We start from the raw sequence: 14,370 nt of genomic DNA on the forward strand, positions 1-14,370 counted from the left end.
CCCCCCCCATCTCTCTCGTTATGGTTATTTCGGTACTCTGAATTGACTTTCTTGTTGAATTAGATATAGCCTTGTCCACGGCAATTTTTTTTTTGCAAAGTAAAAATTGTCTACACTATGTGCATGTTTTGAATATAAAGAATTTAAAAATTCAGAACCTGAAAATCTGTCCCCTATGTGCATTTTCACTTGTACATTTCTTTATACGCACATGTTTGCTATGTGCATGCTAGACAGTACATGTATGTACAGTAATCTGGTTCACGATCAGTATGCAGAAAATTAAAAGTCTGAATCAAAGCAGCATATCAACGTTGGTGACAGGGCCTCTTGAGACAGAATATCTTAAATTTGTGAACATTAATAATCAACTCAAAACAAAATCTGATCATAGACCTACTCACCTTTGATGCTCAAAACGTTCCTCTCATAGCCTCGCTGCATCCATTTGCTATACATTTCCTTTGTCATCTTTGAGGAAAGAATTTAAAAAACCCACAAAGAAAAAAAATAATTCAAGATAACAATGTTTGTTAGAAGGGTAGCTTCATGCAAAAAGCAATCACTATACAAGTGCATCACTTTACCCGTTCCACAATAACAAAACCGCCTAAATCAGTTTGTTTCTTGAGGGGGGGGGGGTATTTATTCAGGTAAAGAGATCAAGAGGCAACGTTCAACATAGTTTCGTTTTGTTTCGCTACATACATTTTGTATTTCCTCTCTAATTCTTATTCTTAACTCAAAAATACGTACTCGAGGCTAGTCACGGTTCTAGTTTGAGCAATCTTCTTTTCTTTGATTTTCTCCAAACTTCAAAAAATGACTTGGGCACTTGTGGAATGGTGTGGTACTGACGGTACAGTTTGCAACATTCCATGATTCCATCTTTACCTCTTTCCTTTTAACATTTTTTTTTTTTTTACAAACGACCATCCTGATTTGGCCTTTGATCAAAATGAACTCCATGTCAGCTTTACCATTTTATACCACTTTGAGTCAAATAATGACTCGAAGCACATAGAGAGACACACATGCATGGAGAAGAGAACAGACTAAAAGTTTGTTCTTTGTCGTTGTTACAACAATTGGACCCTGGAAATCAACTACTACGGAGAAGGGGGAGGGAACGATTTTAAAAATCACTCTAGTCATAGTCAATGTTCAGAGGTGAAAGTAAATTGGATGCTAGTTCAGTACAACCACTACTGTCTTTTCCACAACTCAGAATTAAGCTTAGAAGAGATAAGGCAATATAAAATTGCGCTATTATTTAAGTAAAGAGAAATACTTTTCATAATTGATTTCGAGCTGGGAAAAAGTTATAGTGATACTAATAAGGAAATAAAAATCGATAAAATGCAACCCAACTCTCTGGGCGTCTCTAGACATTTCACAATTTTAAAAAAATAGGCAACTTACAGTGACTTGAATTAAGCATAAAGCTCATTCAAGGTACAACAATTTTTTCAAACACACGTATTCATTTATGTACCAACAAGCATGTTCTTACAAGGGAACATATAATCAAACTGATTATCACTAGGAGTGCTGCTGATAACATTTGTTGGAAACAAAATCAAACTAGCTGGCAAAATAGATTTAGATAAATGTCTTAAAAGCAGTTCTAAATGTAATCAGCATTACATAGGCGCCTTTCTTAAATGCAAGGCGGACAGAAGCGAAACAAGAGAGGGAGAGAAAAGATGAGCACCTACCAGTTGCATCCCTCTAACCACTCAGCGACACAATTTTTCTACGCAAGGAGTTGGGAAGAGTATAAAAAAAAACTAAAATTGTAACACCTTTAAGAGAACTTTTTCTTGCTGCTTCAGACTCAAACAACCCAAGACGAAGACAGATACAACAGACCTGTAAGTTGTTAACTATAACGAACGTACTTACCATGTAGTTTCCTAATATAGAATCCATCACGTCCAACTTGTGGATAGCATACAGCACTTTGCAACCCTAAAAAAGTTGCAGAATTAGGATGATTTAATAATACACACAGATATTAGTGTTTTATCAAAATTTACATTTAAAATCACTCTCTAAAAAGACATGAGTTTATGACAAGTAAATTTGTATTTTGACCTTTAATTTCCATGCATGTTTCTACCCCAAGATGAAACTTTTTTTCCTACAAAAATTCCAAACATTCCATGACAATATAAAAACTTTCTTCTATAGGTTGGACCTTTTGGCAGCAACAGTCATTATCCAGCATAGTACATGTAGCTTGGACGAAAATAATTTAAATCAAACAATTTCATAAAAATTTACTTCGTCAGTATTGAATGATTGTTCCATTTTCTTCAGTGAACTCTGCGGAAAGATTGATGATAAAAGAGGGGGGGGGGGGAGATTAAAAGCAGGCATAAAGGTCTTGATTTTTGGACGGCTGGAAATGGCTACAACACAGCTTGAGTGAACGGCCATGCACGTGCAGTTTATGTATGTTCCAGATCACACACACACACACACACACACACACACACACACACACACACACACACACACACACACACACACACACACACACACACACACACACACACATGCAGGCACGCACACAGAAAAAAGGAAAAGAGAAGGAAAGAAAGAAAAGAGAAGGAAAGAGGAAGGGAGAGAGAGAGAGAGAGAGAGAGAGAGAGAGAGAGAGAGAGAGAGAGAGAGAGAGAGAGAGAGAGAGAGAGAGAGAGAGAGAGAGAGAGAGAGAGAGAGAGACTTGAGCTCAGATAATAATATGTTCTTAAACACATCCCTGTAATATAATATTTGCAATTAATACATCTTTGCTTCAATTGTTTATTGCAAATGTTTTTTATACACCCATCGACACAATTTAGACAATTCCAGCCAACACGAGCTGAGAGGGATACAGCTTTCTTCAGCAGGCATATGGGGACCCTTGATAAAAAAAACTTTGCCTACCATAAACAATTACACTCCAGCCTCCCTCCAGCAGTGAAAAACCTAACTACATGTACTTCACCACAGACACCACTAGTAAATTTATTTTTTTTGCAAACAACCAAAAAGTACAAAAGAAACTTACTCCTAACGACATTCCCGAAGCAAACAAGTACGGTAGACTTATAGTTTTTCCACCTAGTCTTTCCTTTAGTTCAGTGTAGTAGTTAAACTTTTTTACAGCGATATCTCTCTCTTCATAAGCCACACAGTAATGTTGTAACAAAGATCTCGCCAACACGCAGCAAAACTCTGAGAAAGGGTCCAAATTTTCGCTTGATGTGTAAAATATCACCATCCACTTGTCAGCCACTTTTCTTCCCTGAAATAAAAAAAAAAAGTTATAGTACAGAGTTTTGGAAAAGTTTTGGAAACAATTAACAACAACAGCACTTCTGAAAGTGTATTTTCGCAAGTTTCTCTCATTCCTGAATTTGGTTAATTATTTTTCTAATCACTGGTAAAGAAGGCAGTTTCGATGAAAGAGAACAAGAAAAAAAAGAGAGGATGAAAACAAGAGAAGAGGGGTATAAGAGGGGAAATATGAATTTAATTCCCATCAATATAATATGGTTATAACTTCATGCCAGCAGTGGACAAGAAAAGGAAAGGTTTTTGGTTAGCCTTTTTGTGCGATCAGGAGAGGGAGAAGAAAAAAAAGGAATAATATAAGAGGGAGAAGAAGGAGGGAAACAGAAGGAAGGAAGAAGAAGGGGAGGAGAAAGGTGAAGAGGAAGGAGAGGAGGCGAAGAAGGAGAGGAAGAGGAGGTAGAAGAGGAGGCAAAGGAGGAGAGGAAGAGGAGCAGGAGGAAAACGGAGAGGAGGAGAAGAAAAATAGAGGTACAAGTATAGGTTCCAGGATCTTTCACTGTGACCAAATTTTTTTCCACGAGAATCCAACGCTCATTTGAAGAACATGAACACTTTCTGAGCAATCTGAAACCAAATAAGAAAATCAGTTTTGGAGAGCATACTCCTGACTCCTGACGCCTGACCCCCCCAAAAATTGCTTTTTCAGCTCATTATGCTGAACACTAAAAGTCAATCAACAGTTGTGATCAATAACATTGTTGTCAAACATTTTAATCAAATTACTCCAAACCTTTAATGTGACTTTATATGCTTTCATGTAGGTGCACAAAGTCTTGACCAAAGATTGCGTGGATTTCCAGTCCATCTCCAGTTCTTGAGTCACAGACGAGAGCAGACTTGGCAGACCAGAAAGTTTTGGCTGTGAGTCTTTCCTCACCACAGGGCTAGTAGTGCTGCTGAAAGCACTTGCTACTGTGTTAAAAGTGATGGAGCTGGTCACAGTAGGCGTATGTCTATAGGTAGAAGACATAGATCTATCACTCACAACAGTTTGTAGATCTTCCATGTTTTGTATGTCGTTTAAAGTCAGTCTTGATGCCCTTTCTTCTTTAATGGACGAAGAACGTTTTGAGAAATGTCTATTGATGATCAGATATACAATTTCTGGCGTGCAGTCTTGTCCCATAATCTTTAAATTAAAAGTGGGCACTCGTGATTGCCGAGACACAAACATGTTACCGAGAGTTGATGAAAATCTGGATTTCCGATTTATCTCCGAATTGTCCGTCTTCTCCTTTTTCTTCCATTTCTTAAATTTTGCCATTGCAAAGGCTTTCAGACCCATGGGTGATTTCGGCAATCCAGATCGCTCTCTCAGCTCTTCAAAGGAAAGTAACTGTGAAGGGTCTTTTCTAGCAAAATGGTTCCACTGTCCAAAAACACCTGTCTCGTAGCCGGTACTTTTGACATCGTCGTCGGGTTGCAAATCGTCCTGCAGGCCTAACTTGAGAGACTCGTCTCTCTCTTCTTCAGCAAGTAAAGCGTGCAGATCTGCCTGCGTGACATTACGTCGCAAGCGCCCGCACGAAAGCAATCTGGGCCATTCCGACAAACAGCACCGATTATCACCTTCAGCTTTATCGTCATAGGCATCAAGAAATGAGTCCTCTAAAGTATCTCTCACTCCTGTCATTGATCAATAAATGAAAAGAGTAAATAAAGAGGACAAATTTTCTCTCTGAAAGTTACTTATCAGCGCTAAGAAATGCAGTGTCACTAGAACCTGACTACATTTGTGATTCCTGTCATCATTAATCACAGTTCATAAAGTAATCAAATTAACTTGAAATCCTTGTTCTCCTAGTAACACAACTCAACAATCAAATGCTTTTCTATATCCATTACACAGATGAATTTTCCAAACAGGACAGGTTACACTGTGTTTTGCCGTTTGAATAAACTTCCCAGATCTTCACATTTATGCTCCGATTTCGGACTTCTCAGTCGATCTGTGAAAAAAAAAAAAGAATTTTGCAAGACAGACGAGGTGTTTGAAAGATGTGGCTTTACCATGAAAGGTAAATCAAACTTTTAGATAAAATGCATATCATCGGTGTAATTCTCAAAATGCTAATGATAATGGATACAACCTTTCGAGAAATGTTCTTATCTGGCGTCCCTTCAACATAAAGAACAACTACAAAATTTTGTGAATAAAAATAAAACAGATGATTGCCTGCATTAAAAAAAAAAATAACATCAAACAGACATTTGAAAAACCACGTTTTATAATGTAGAGCTTTTACCCCCCCCCCCCCCCCCCAACCCCAATACACACTTTAGAGCATTTGAAGGTGGGATTTGACCCTGCCTGTCTCCAGGGCCAACCTGAGCTGAGAAGGATACATGTATAGCACCCTAGTAGAAAGGGAAACTATCAGAGCCGCGCACTTTCGAGAAAAAAACTATCAAAGCCTCGCACTTTTTGACGATATCGATACAATTAGATTGCCGATTCCCTCCAACGGTTACAATCCCCTTAACAATATTACTCTGTACAGCCCACATTCAAATATTATTCATCTTTCTGCAGACGTTAAGCGATTTCCAGGCCATTTCTAAGCTGAAACTAAAAACACAGACCAAATAGAAAGGCACTACCAAGAAAGAATGGAGACGGTGTAGGCTATCAAGCAAATGTGCGCAAACGGGCAAGTTCAATTTTTATCCTGAATGAGCAAAAAAATGCTGCCTTAACACTTTAAAGATCGATTCTGTCCTGTACATTTATGTTTTTATACCTGAACAGCCTATTCATTCAATGCAAAATCTAACTGATACCTAGTCCCAAGCCCAGTAAAACGCTGAGGGTACTAAAGCTAAATTGTTGGATGATACTGGTTTTGTTAATCAGCAATCTAATTGTATCGGTATCGTAGAAAAGTGCGCGCTTTGATAGTGCGCGGCTTTGATAGTTTTTTCTTGAAAGTGCGCTGCTCTGATGTCCTCCCAGTAGAAAGACCGAGAGACTCGATAAAAGTTCCGCCCCCTCAGGAATTGAACTTAAGTCTGCCTGCGTGCGACAGCCCAGCGTCTAACTGCTACTACCACAGACGTCGCTGCAAACATTCAGATACATTTTATTCTCAATATATTGACAGAGTAAAAATTACTCTGACAGAAATGAGCCCGCGCACTTATTAATGTGAAGAAATCAGAACATGCCCATTCTCTGCAAATGATCATAGAAACCAAAAGAAACGTTAGAAAGGTCTAGTGCTGATCTTTAAAAAATTCTGAAAATCCAGTTACTTCAAGTTAACCCCTTTATAAAGTCAACCTTCAAAACCTAGAAACTTCAAGTCTTAAAGAAAAAGTAAGGAAAGTCTTTTAGTCTTCAGTGTAACATAAATTGTGAATGTATTACACAGCAGATGTATTTTGGCAGTACATCAATTCGCACCTCTGGGCAGAGAGACCGGAGCGTATAAACTTTTGGGGAACTGGATCTATTAGAATATTCATGATTGTGTCAGACGCATTAAAATGTATTGAAGGAAGTACGGGGTCACAAAATAATTCTTCGCGCATTGAGCTCTTGTTCAATTAGGCCTAAAGTGCAAAAACACAGCTTTCTATCATCCAGACACATATATGCCTTTCAGTGAGTACCCCCATCTTTGTTATGTTTATCATGTTCTAAAAGATCGATACTTTTTGACAAGCAGTTTTTTTTCCATAGACTCTTTTTTCATCCATGTTTGTGGAAACAAACCACAATTTAACATTGCCGACTTCAGAGGGTCTGACGAAATACATGTAACTAGATCTAGACATATTTCAGTACCCGTTCTTTTTTTTTTTTCTTTTTTGAGTCTCAAATATAGAAATTCATGCATGTGTGCATTAAATGATAATCACCATAAGTACGAAAATGCATCAAAAACGTTTAAGTTGAAAAGTACCAAAAATTAAATAAGTCCAGCCAGAATGATGACAGGGAGCCGACCCCAGTCGTAATCCCGGCGTTACAAAGTGCTCCGTGGGGAACTGCCCTCTGCAACTAAAATCCCACTGCTGGTGCGCCGTGCAGAATACATTTTTGTCAACATAACTTTCATCAAAAGCCTTACTCACATTCTCGTCGCCGTTTGATTTGCAGTCGTCTATCATCATCTTTACTCCGTTTCGGAGAGGCAAGTCTTACAAACTGGGAAGCCTTGGGGCAGAACACAAAGAAAATTGTGTAGAGACATTTCAGCATGGTTCAATAATGCAGATTTTTTTTGGTCAGAATGTAATCTTTCAGAACAAAACTTAAAGAATATCAACTGTAACTGATCTAATTTGAAGGTACATATTCTCATGTCCTAAGATTAAGAAGGTTTAACCTATCTGACATAGGCTGTTATTGTTTTAGGATTTTAGGCAGAAGCAAGCGCACTTTGGGCAAACAAGGGCTTTGAAGAATAGTTATATGGCTTTTGTGACCATTACCAGTTGCTTGCTCATGTTCCCTTGACTTTTCTCTCTTAAACTTTACCATGCTGGCTACCTGTGGTAGCAAGCAAGGTCTAGATCTATTCTATGACCTCTCTTCCTTCTTGGACATTAGGCCTAAACGTCATAATCAGTTTTTGGTGGACGAACTATCATTTCTTATGACATACTACATGTAACAGCATTTGATTAACACATGAAATTATACTACCTAGATTAGTTTAGTACAACCAAATTATAAAAGCTAATTGAGCCCGCATTCAGAACTTAAATTGAGATAGGCTAATGAAGCTAATTGCACAGTTTAGGCCCTACTGCGCACATCGTGAATCTCTTTTTAATTAACTCCTAATTCAATCTCGTTCAAATTAATGTATATTTCTTTAAGCAAACTACTGCAAGTCACCAGCACCAACCAAAAAATATGGCGATTTCAAACATATCTTTTCTCCCTCACTCAATATCCAGACCGAAAGAAAGGCATCTCACCCACCTGAGCTTAGTGAACAAAAACCCCTCTTTGAATGTCATCGAGAGACACAAACATGATTGTTCTCAATTTGTCATAGCTTTGATTGTTTTAATTTAGATCAGTGGTTTTCAAACTTTTTTCACCCACCACCCCCTTTTTCACCCAGCCGAGTCCCAGCGCCCCCTACTCAGCCTCAACCTTAAATATGACATAGCCACATGTATATTAATAATAACAAATAAAGAGAGAGCTCATACAGCAGGGTACTGAACAACGACCCTACATTCTAATGATTTGGTTCTGAATAGAAACATAAGTTCGGTCACAAAGCACCATCTTTATAGAATCTTAAATCATGCGTATACGAAAAATAATAATACATTCTTATTCATCTATATTATGCCAGGGCATTGAGAACAAAATGCTGTCATTTTATGCCGATAGTTGTCATCGGCATTAAACGACCAGTGCCATTAACATCAATACAAATGATACATGTATTATCACATACAGAAGCAACACACAAATATATCAGTGATCAATGGTTTAAAAACATAATTATTGACATTATGAAACGTTTTCTTACATCAACGTGCTACAATAAAATGGCCTGTGATTTGTATATCAACTATCTCCATTGCAGAACATAAAGATATCAATGTTCAAATGTGAGAAACCAAAGGAAAGAAAAAGTATGCATGGATGCTAGTCTGTAATCATCATCATCATCATCATCATCATCATCATCATCATCATCATCATCATCATTTGGACGAGTGGGGGTGCCGTTAAGCATATAGACAATGGAGCCGAAAAAGAGCCTCGCTCTCGCTCGAAGATTGCTTCGTGGAGTCAGCCAGGCCCATTAAGGAAACAAAAAATCATCATCATCATCATCATCATCATCATCATCATCATCATCATCATCATCATCATCATCATCATCATCATCATCATCAGCATCAGCATCAGCATCATTATCAGAAGCAGAAGAAGAAACAAACTCAGATTGAAGCGCCTACTGTATGACGATGTGAACAGCGAAGATGAACTTCATCATGAAAGAACTGGAGCGTGCCATAACACAAATGAAGAGAAGAAGTGCTCCAGGACTTTATGATATACCAACATATTTCCTAAATTGAAAGAATTGCTCAGCATATGTAATCTGTCGCTTATCCAAGCAGCGTGCCCACAAGACTGGCGTAAGGCACTTATCATTCCTCTCTTGAAAGCTGGCAAGTCACCTAGTGATATGACATCCTTTCGACCCATTAGTTTGACATCCTGTGTCGTGAAAGTTATAGAAAGGATGCACGATGAAAGAATTTACTACCTGTCAAAGAAGAATGGATGGATTGCAGATATTCAGGCAGGCTTTCGCCAAGGTCATAGCTGCACTGACCAGATCATCAGAATCTGTCAAGGAATTGAGGAAGGTTTTCACCAAAAGCCAACATTCAATCGATCAGTCCTAGTCCTGCTGGACTACTCCAAGGCATAGGATACGGTTTGGCATGAAACACTATTAATATTAATGTCAATGGCAGACAAGGGAGTTCCGTTGCATGCAATCAGATGGATCCATGGTTTCCTGAGAAACAGACAAGCCTGTTTTCGCCTGAATGGAGAAACATGTAAGAGCCAGAATTTTAAGCAAGGGCTTCCCCAAGGAGGTGTACTATCACCGCTGCTGTTTATATTCTTCATAAACAACCCTGCAGAATCCCTCCAAAACCCCGACTCACAACAACTAACCTCTGCCAAGCTGATCTACTCCATGTTCGCTGATGACTGCACAATATAGGCCAGTCACGCAAAGAGAGAAAAGTCAAATGAAGCGACACAGTTGATTGTGGACATGGTTGTGAAAAGGAGCAATGGATGGAAGCTTACCTTGAATGCAACCAGGAGTGAAGTGTGCTTCTTCTCAACATGGGTGAAGGAGGCAACGTGGCAACCAATAGTTCAGATCGAAGGGAAAAAGATACCATTCAACCACACTCCACGCCTGCTGGGCGTCTACCTGGAGAGACAGCTAACCTTCAACAAGCACATTGAGGAAGTGTCCAAAAGTGTAACCTCAAAAATGAAGGTTATCGGTGCTGTCAGCAGCTCAAAATGGGGTTGGGTAAGGAGTCGCTCAAGAGAGTATATCAGATGTTTGTGAAAAGCAAGATGGATTATGCTGCCTCAGCGTGGCAGCCTTGGCTGAGTGAGACTAGTGCAAAGGCCCAGGACAGAATACAAAACAAAGCCCTCCGACTTGTATCAGGTCAGCTGAAAACAACACCAACAGAAGCGCTGTGCTATGAGACCAGAACTGAGCACTACACCACCTATACAAAAAGAACATGCTTAAAGTCTGTAGAGATGGCTAAGAGATTACCAGACAACCATCCTAGAAAGAAAGCCCTTGATCAAGCAAGCAAGCCTAAAAACAGCAGGAAAAGTTGGTTTCGGATGGGCACCGATCTAGCAGACCACCTCCCCCCAGAAGCAGAGAATCGATGGCCGATCAATCTGGTGAGAGCTTGTTCATGGGAGGCCCATGGCGAAATCGAAATTCGGACAGAACTGAGAGGAGTAAAGGGAAAAGGTGATGATCCTGTAAAGGCACGTGAAGCAGCAGAGAATGTGATCAAAGGGGTTGGTGCGGATGTGACAATTTTCACCCATGGATCGGCTGTGGCAGGATATCGCGAAGGTGGAGCAGCAGCAGTGGTGATAATAAATGATGAACCACCACGAACAGAAATTTTTAAAACTAAAGGTACTTCCCTTACATCATTTTATGATGAGGAATGCCAGGCAATGATGTCTGCTGCACAATGGATTGCTGACAATTGCCACAGTAGAACCAATGTGCTGATCTTGACTGACAGTCAGTCCCTCAGGCAACAGCTCGGACACGAATGATTTGCGCCGCAAGTTCAGTGAAACCACAGCCACAATAAAAACCCAGTGGATTTCAAGCCATGTTGGAATAGAAGGAAATGAGGCAGCAGACCAAGCTGCTAATGAACCCAGAGAGGTTGAAGGAGACAGACGACCAACAACATACAGAGGAGTCTTTCCAATGATCAAGAGGGAAATCAGAGACCCACCATGTAGAGCTAAGTACCAGCACCAGGAAGATGTGTATTCTGGGTACACCTATAAGCGGGAACAAAAATCTATCACATGTCGCTGGGACCAGGTTGAGCTAGCGAAACTGCGGTCGGACCTTCACTGGAGCTTAAGATGGTATAAGAACTTTGTAAATGAAGAGCTCAGTCCATGTTGCCGAAGATGCGGCCATGAAAAGGAGGATGTCAAACATATGTTTGAATGTCCAGGAACAATGGCAATTCGAATGGAGTTATTTGGACGAGTGGAGGTGCCGCTAAGCATATTGACAATGGAGCCCAAAAAGTCTCGCTCGAAGATTTCTTTGTGGAGTCCGCCAGGTCCATTTAGGAAACAAACAAAAAATCATCACTATCATCATCATCATCATCATTAACATCCGTTTCATCAGCAGCGGCAACACATGCACATAACAAACTCCATTAAACACGTGAGTATTTTGGTTTTTTTAAAAAGAGAGAGAAAAGGGGGGGGGGGGGGGAGAAAGAAAAAAAAAACACATTGAGATATCAAGTGAGGGTAAACTACGGAGGGGGGCTTCGGAGGTCTAGAGGTCCAGGGTTCGAATCCGGGTAGCGACCAAAAAAAAATTCTTTTCTAAAATTGCCTCCTTTCACATCCTCTAGCAATGTTCTGTTGTCTGCTTTCGTCTCCTCTTTCTGCCCCTACCCGGTCACCACTTTTACTCCCTCCTCTGGGCTCCTGACTCTTTCTGCAGCCTTTCTACTCCTTGGCTCATTAAAGCTGTCTTTCAGCCACACCCCTGATCTTCTGGTAGGAAAGATCTACACCTAGCCTTCTGGGACAAGAGCGAAAATTCTCAGGGGGCCTGAGTGCAAGTTGCGCACATTAAAGATCCCTTGGTGGTCTTAAATCGATAAGAGAAGGCTTCGGCTGCCACAAGGGCAAAATTCAATATTTCTTACCAGCTGAAAAAGTTTAATGTGTCCCGCGCGGCCATATGACCTTATATGCATTTGCCAGCGCCGTAAAACACTTACGAAAAAGAAACAAACAAAAAACTAGGGAGCAGGCATGTACGACAGAGAAGTCATTTGACACGGTCATAAAGGGAAGGATGGACTTGGTGAGACGAAACCTACTTATCAACATCAGGTTTCAGACTGGTAGTGGTCAGTAGCAGACGCAAATTGCCACGCTCTATTATCCGTGATTTGTTCTTCTGCTTCGTCAGCAACCTTGTCACTGTATTGAATCCCCTTTCTACTAGATAGGAGGTGGGAAAAGCGATGAACAACAACTTAATCGTTTCCCACATTGTCAGAAGCTCTCCTTCAATTGCTACTGTCAAGTTACCATCTGCTTCCGTGTTAAATTGGTCCATAACTCAGTGTGGAATTTCCAATAAAAAAAATATCAGTAAACCTTGTCTTCATAATAATCAGCATGCAAATATCTGAGGTGGTTGGAATAATATATTTCTTATTCCTCGCCAGACACGCGCAGGGTTGAGTTGATTTAAATCAGTTGATTTTGTTAAAATTTAAATCAACTTGATTTCAAAAAAAAAAATCAGTGATTTAAATCACTTTTTAAAAATTATTTTTATTCAGTTTTTACATATTTTAATATTCAGAATTCCTTTCCTTGGTTTCATAAAAACATATATAAGGTTAAGTAGACTAATATAATCTTGCTTAAAAGTCTGCTTCCCCCCCCCCTTTCACTGTAAAATAATACAGTATTCAATTTACTTTTATTTCCATAATTGAAATCAGAGCTGGGTTGATTTAAATAAGTTGATTTTTTTATATTTTAATCAACTTGATTTTTAAAATAAAGATCAGTGATTTAAACCACTTTTTTTTTTTTTATGCATTCAGTTTTTACATATTTAAACATTCAGAATTCCTTTCCTTGGTTTTATTAAACAGATATAAGGTTTAGTAGACTAATATAACCATGCTTAAAAGTCTGCTTCCCCCCCCCCCTGTCACTGTAAAATAATACAGTATTCAATTTACTTTTTTTCCATTATTGAAATTAACATTTTCTTTTTCTTTTTAAACAAACACAAGCGCGCGCGCGCGCACACACACACACACACACACACTGTAATAAAATGAAAGTTTATCTATGCATAATTACCCCCCCCCCCCCTTTCCTTTTAGAATGACATTTCCTTCATTTTTTGTTTGTAGCCATAATTCACTGATATAGCAGATTAAGGCTTTCTTTTGCGGTTGCTTAAATTAATCATTAGTTAAAATAAAGACAATGCATTTTGCACTAGAAGAACATACTTTTAGCTAGATTCTAGATCTAGACTACAAAAAATCCCAAACTGTGTCGACATTTTAAAAAAAAGAAAAAAAAATCCGATTTAAATTAAAAAATCGATTCTTTTGATTTTCATTTTAAAAAACAAAAAAAATAACCAAACCTGGACACGCGCCCTTCTTTCGGCGTGTCCGCCAAGCATTTTTGTATGTATTACATTGGTCAGAGGGATCTGTTTCTCCTCGAAAAACATTTAAGGCCAGATATTCGTAAGACTAAGAAGATTCTAGATTAGATTAGGCTAGATATCTAACTTACTTCATCGTCTTCATCGTCCTCACGAAGAGCCCGCCAAAACGCTAACGCCAACAGAGCGCTTGCTGAAACCACAACGATTCCAACACTAATATGAAAGCGGTCCATTACACCATTAAATCATATTTTGTAACCTAGCCTAATGTTTTCAAAAGTGACCGGCCATGTTACTTTTTTCCGTGCGTGACGTCGTTCCGTGAATAGATGCCAGATGCACTTCCTTCCGGGTCTTCCGTGAAAGCAAAATATGCGATCAGCAGTGAACAGAAAACAAATATTCTATAGGCTAGGCCTAGATTTACTTCATAGATATAAACCACTACTCTCTATTCTACTATGAAAATGACTGACAGAAACCCATATTGTGATTGTTTTGTTTGTTTTAGTTTGTTTTGCTTTTTTTTGTCTCAAATGCTCAATTTAAA

At 39.1% G+C, this 14,370-nt stretch overlaps 1 protein-coding gene across 4 annotated transcripts in view; it reads right to left on the reverse strand.

The window, feature by feature from the left end:
* Positions 1–14,128, reverse strand: part of LOC101861646 — a 24,282-nt gene extending 10,154 nt beyond the window's left edge. For 3 of the 4 annotated variants that reach the window (XM_013079628.2, XM_005093098.3, XM_035968412.1), the window contains exons 1-6: positions 13,949–14,128; positions 7,426–7,507; positions 4,079–5,297; positions 3,062–3,298; positions 1,906–1,971; positions 405–471 (exon numbers count right to left, since the gene is read on the reverse strand). In XM_013079628.2, the coding sequence (XP_012935082.1) occupies positions 405–471; positions 1,906–1,971; positions 3,062–3,298; positions 4,079–4,981 (1,273 nt within the window). In that variant the 5' untranslated portion in view covers positions 4,982–5,297; positions 7,426–7,507; positions 13,949–14,128. The remainder of the gene's footprint in view (positions 1–404; positions 472–1,905; positions 1,972–3,061; positions 3,299–4,078; positions 5,298–7,425; positions 7,508–13,948) is intronic. The other variant, XM_013079626.2, reaches the window with a different exon arrangement.
* Positions 14,129–14,370: the final 242 nt, after the last annotated feature.

The sequence above is a fragment of the Aplysia californica genome, unplaced genomic scaffold (genome assembly GCF_000002075.1).
Source record: "Aplysia californica isolate F4 #8 unplaced genomic scaffold, AplCal3.0 scaffold00058, whole genome shotgun sequence".
Taxonomy (NCBI): Eukaryota; Metazoa; Mollusca; class Gastropoda; order Aplysiida; family Aplysiidae; genus Aplysia; species Aplysia californica.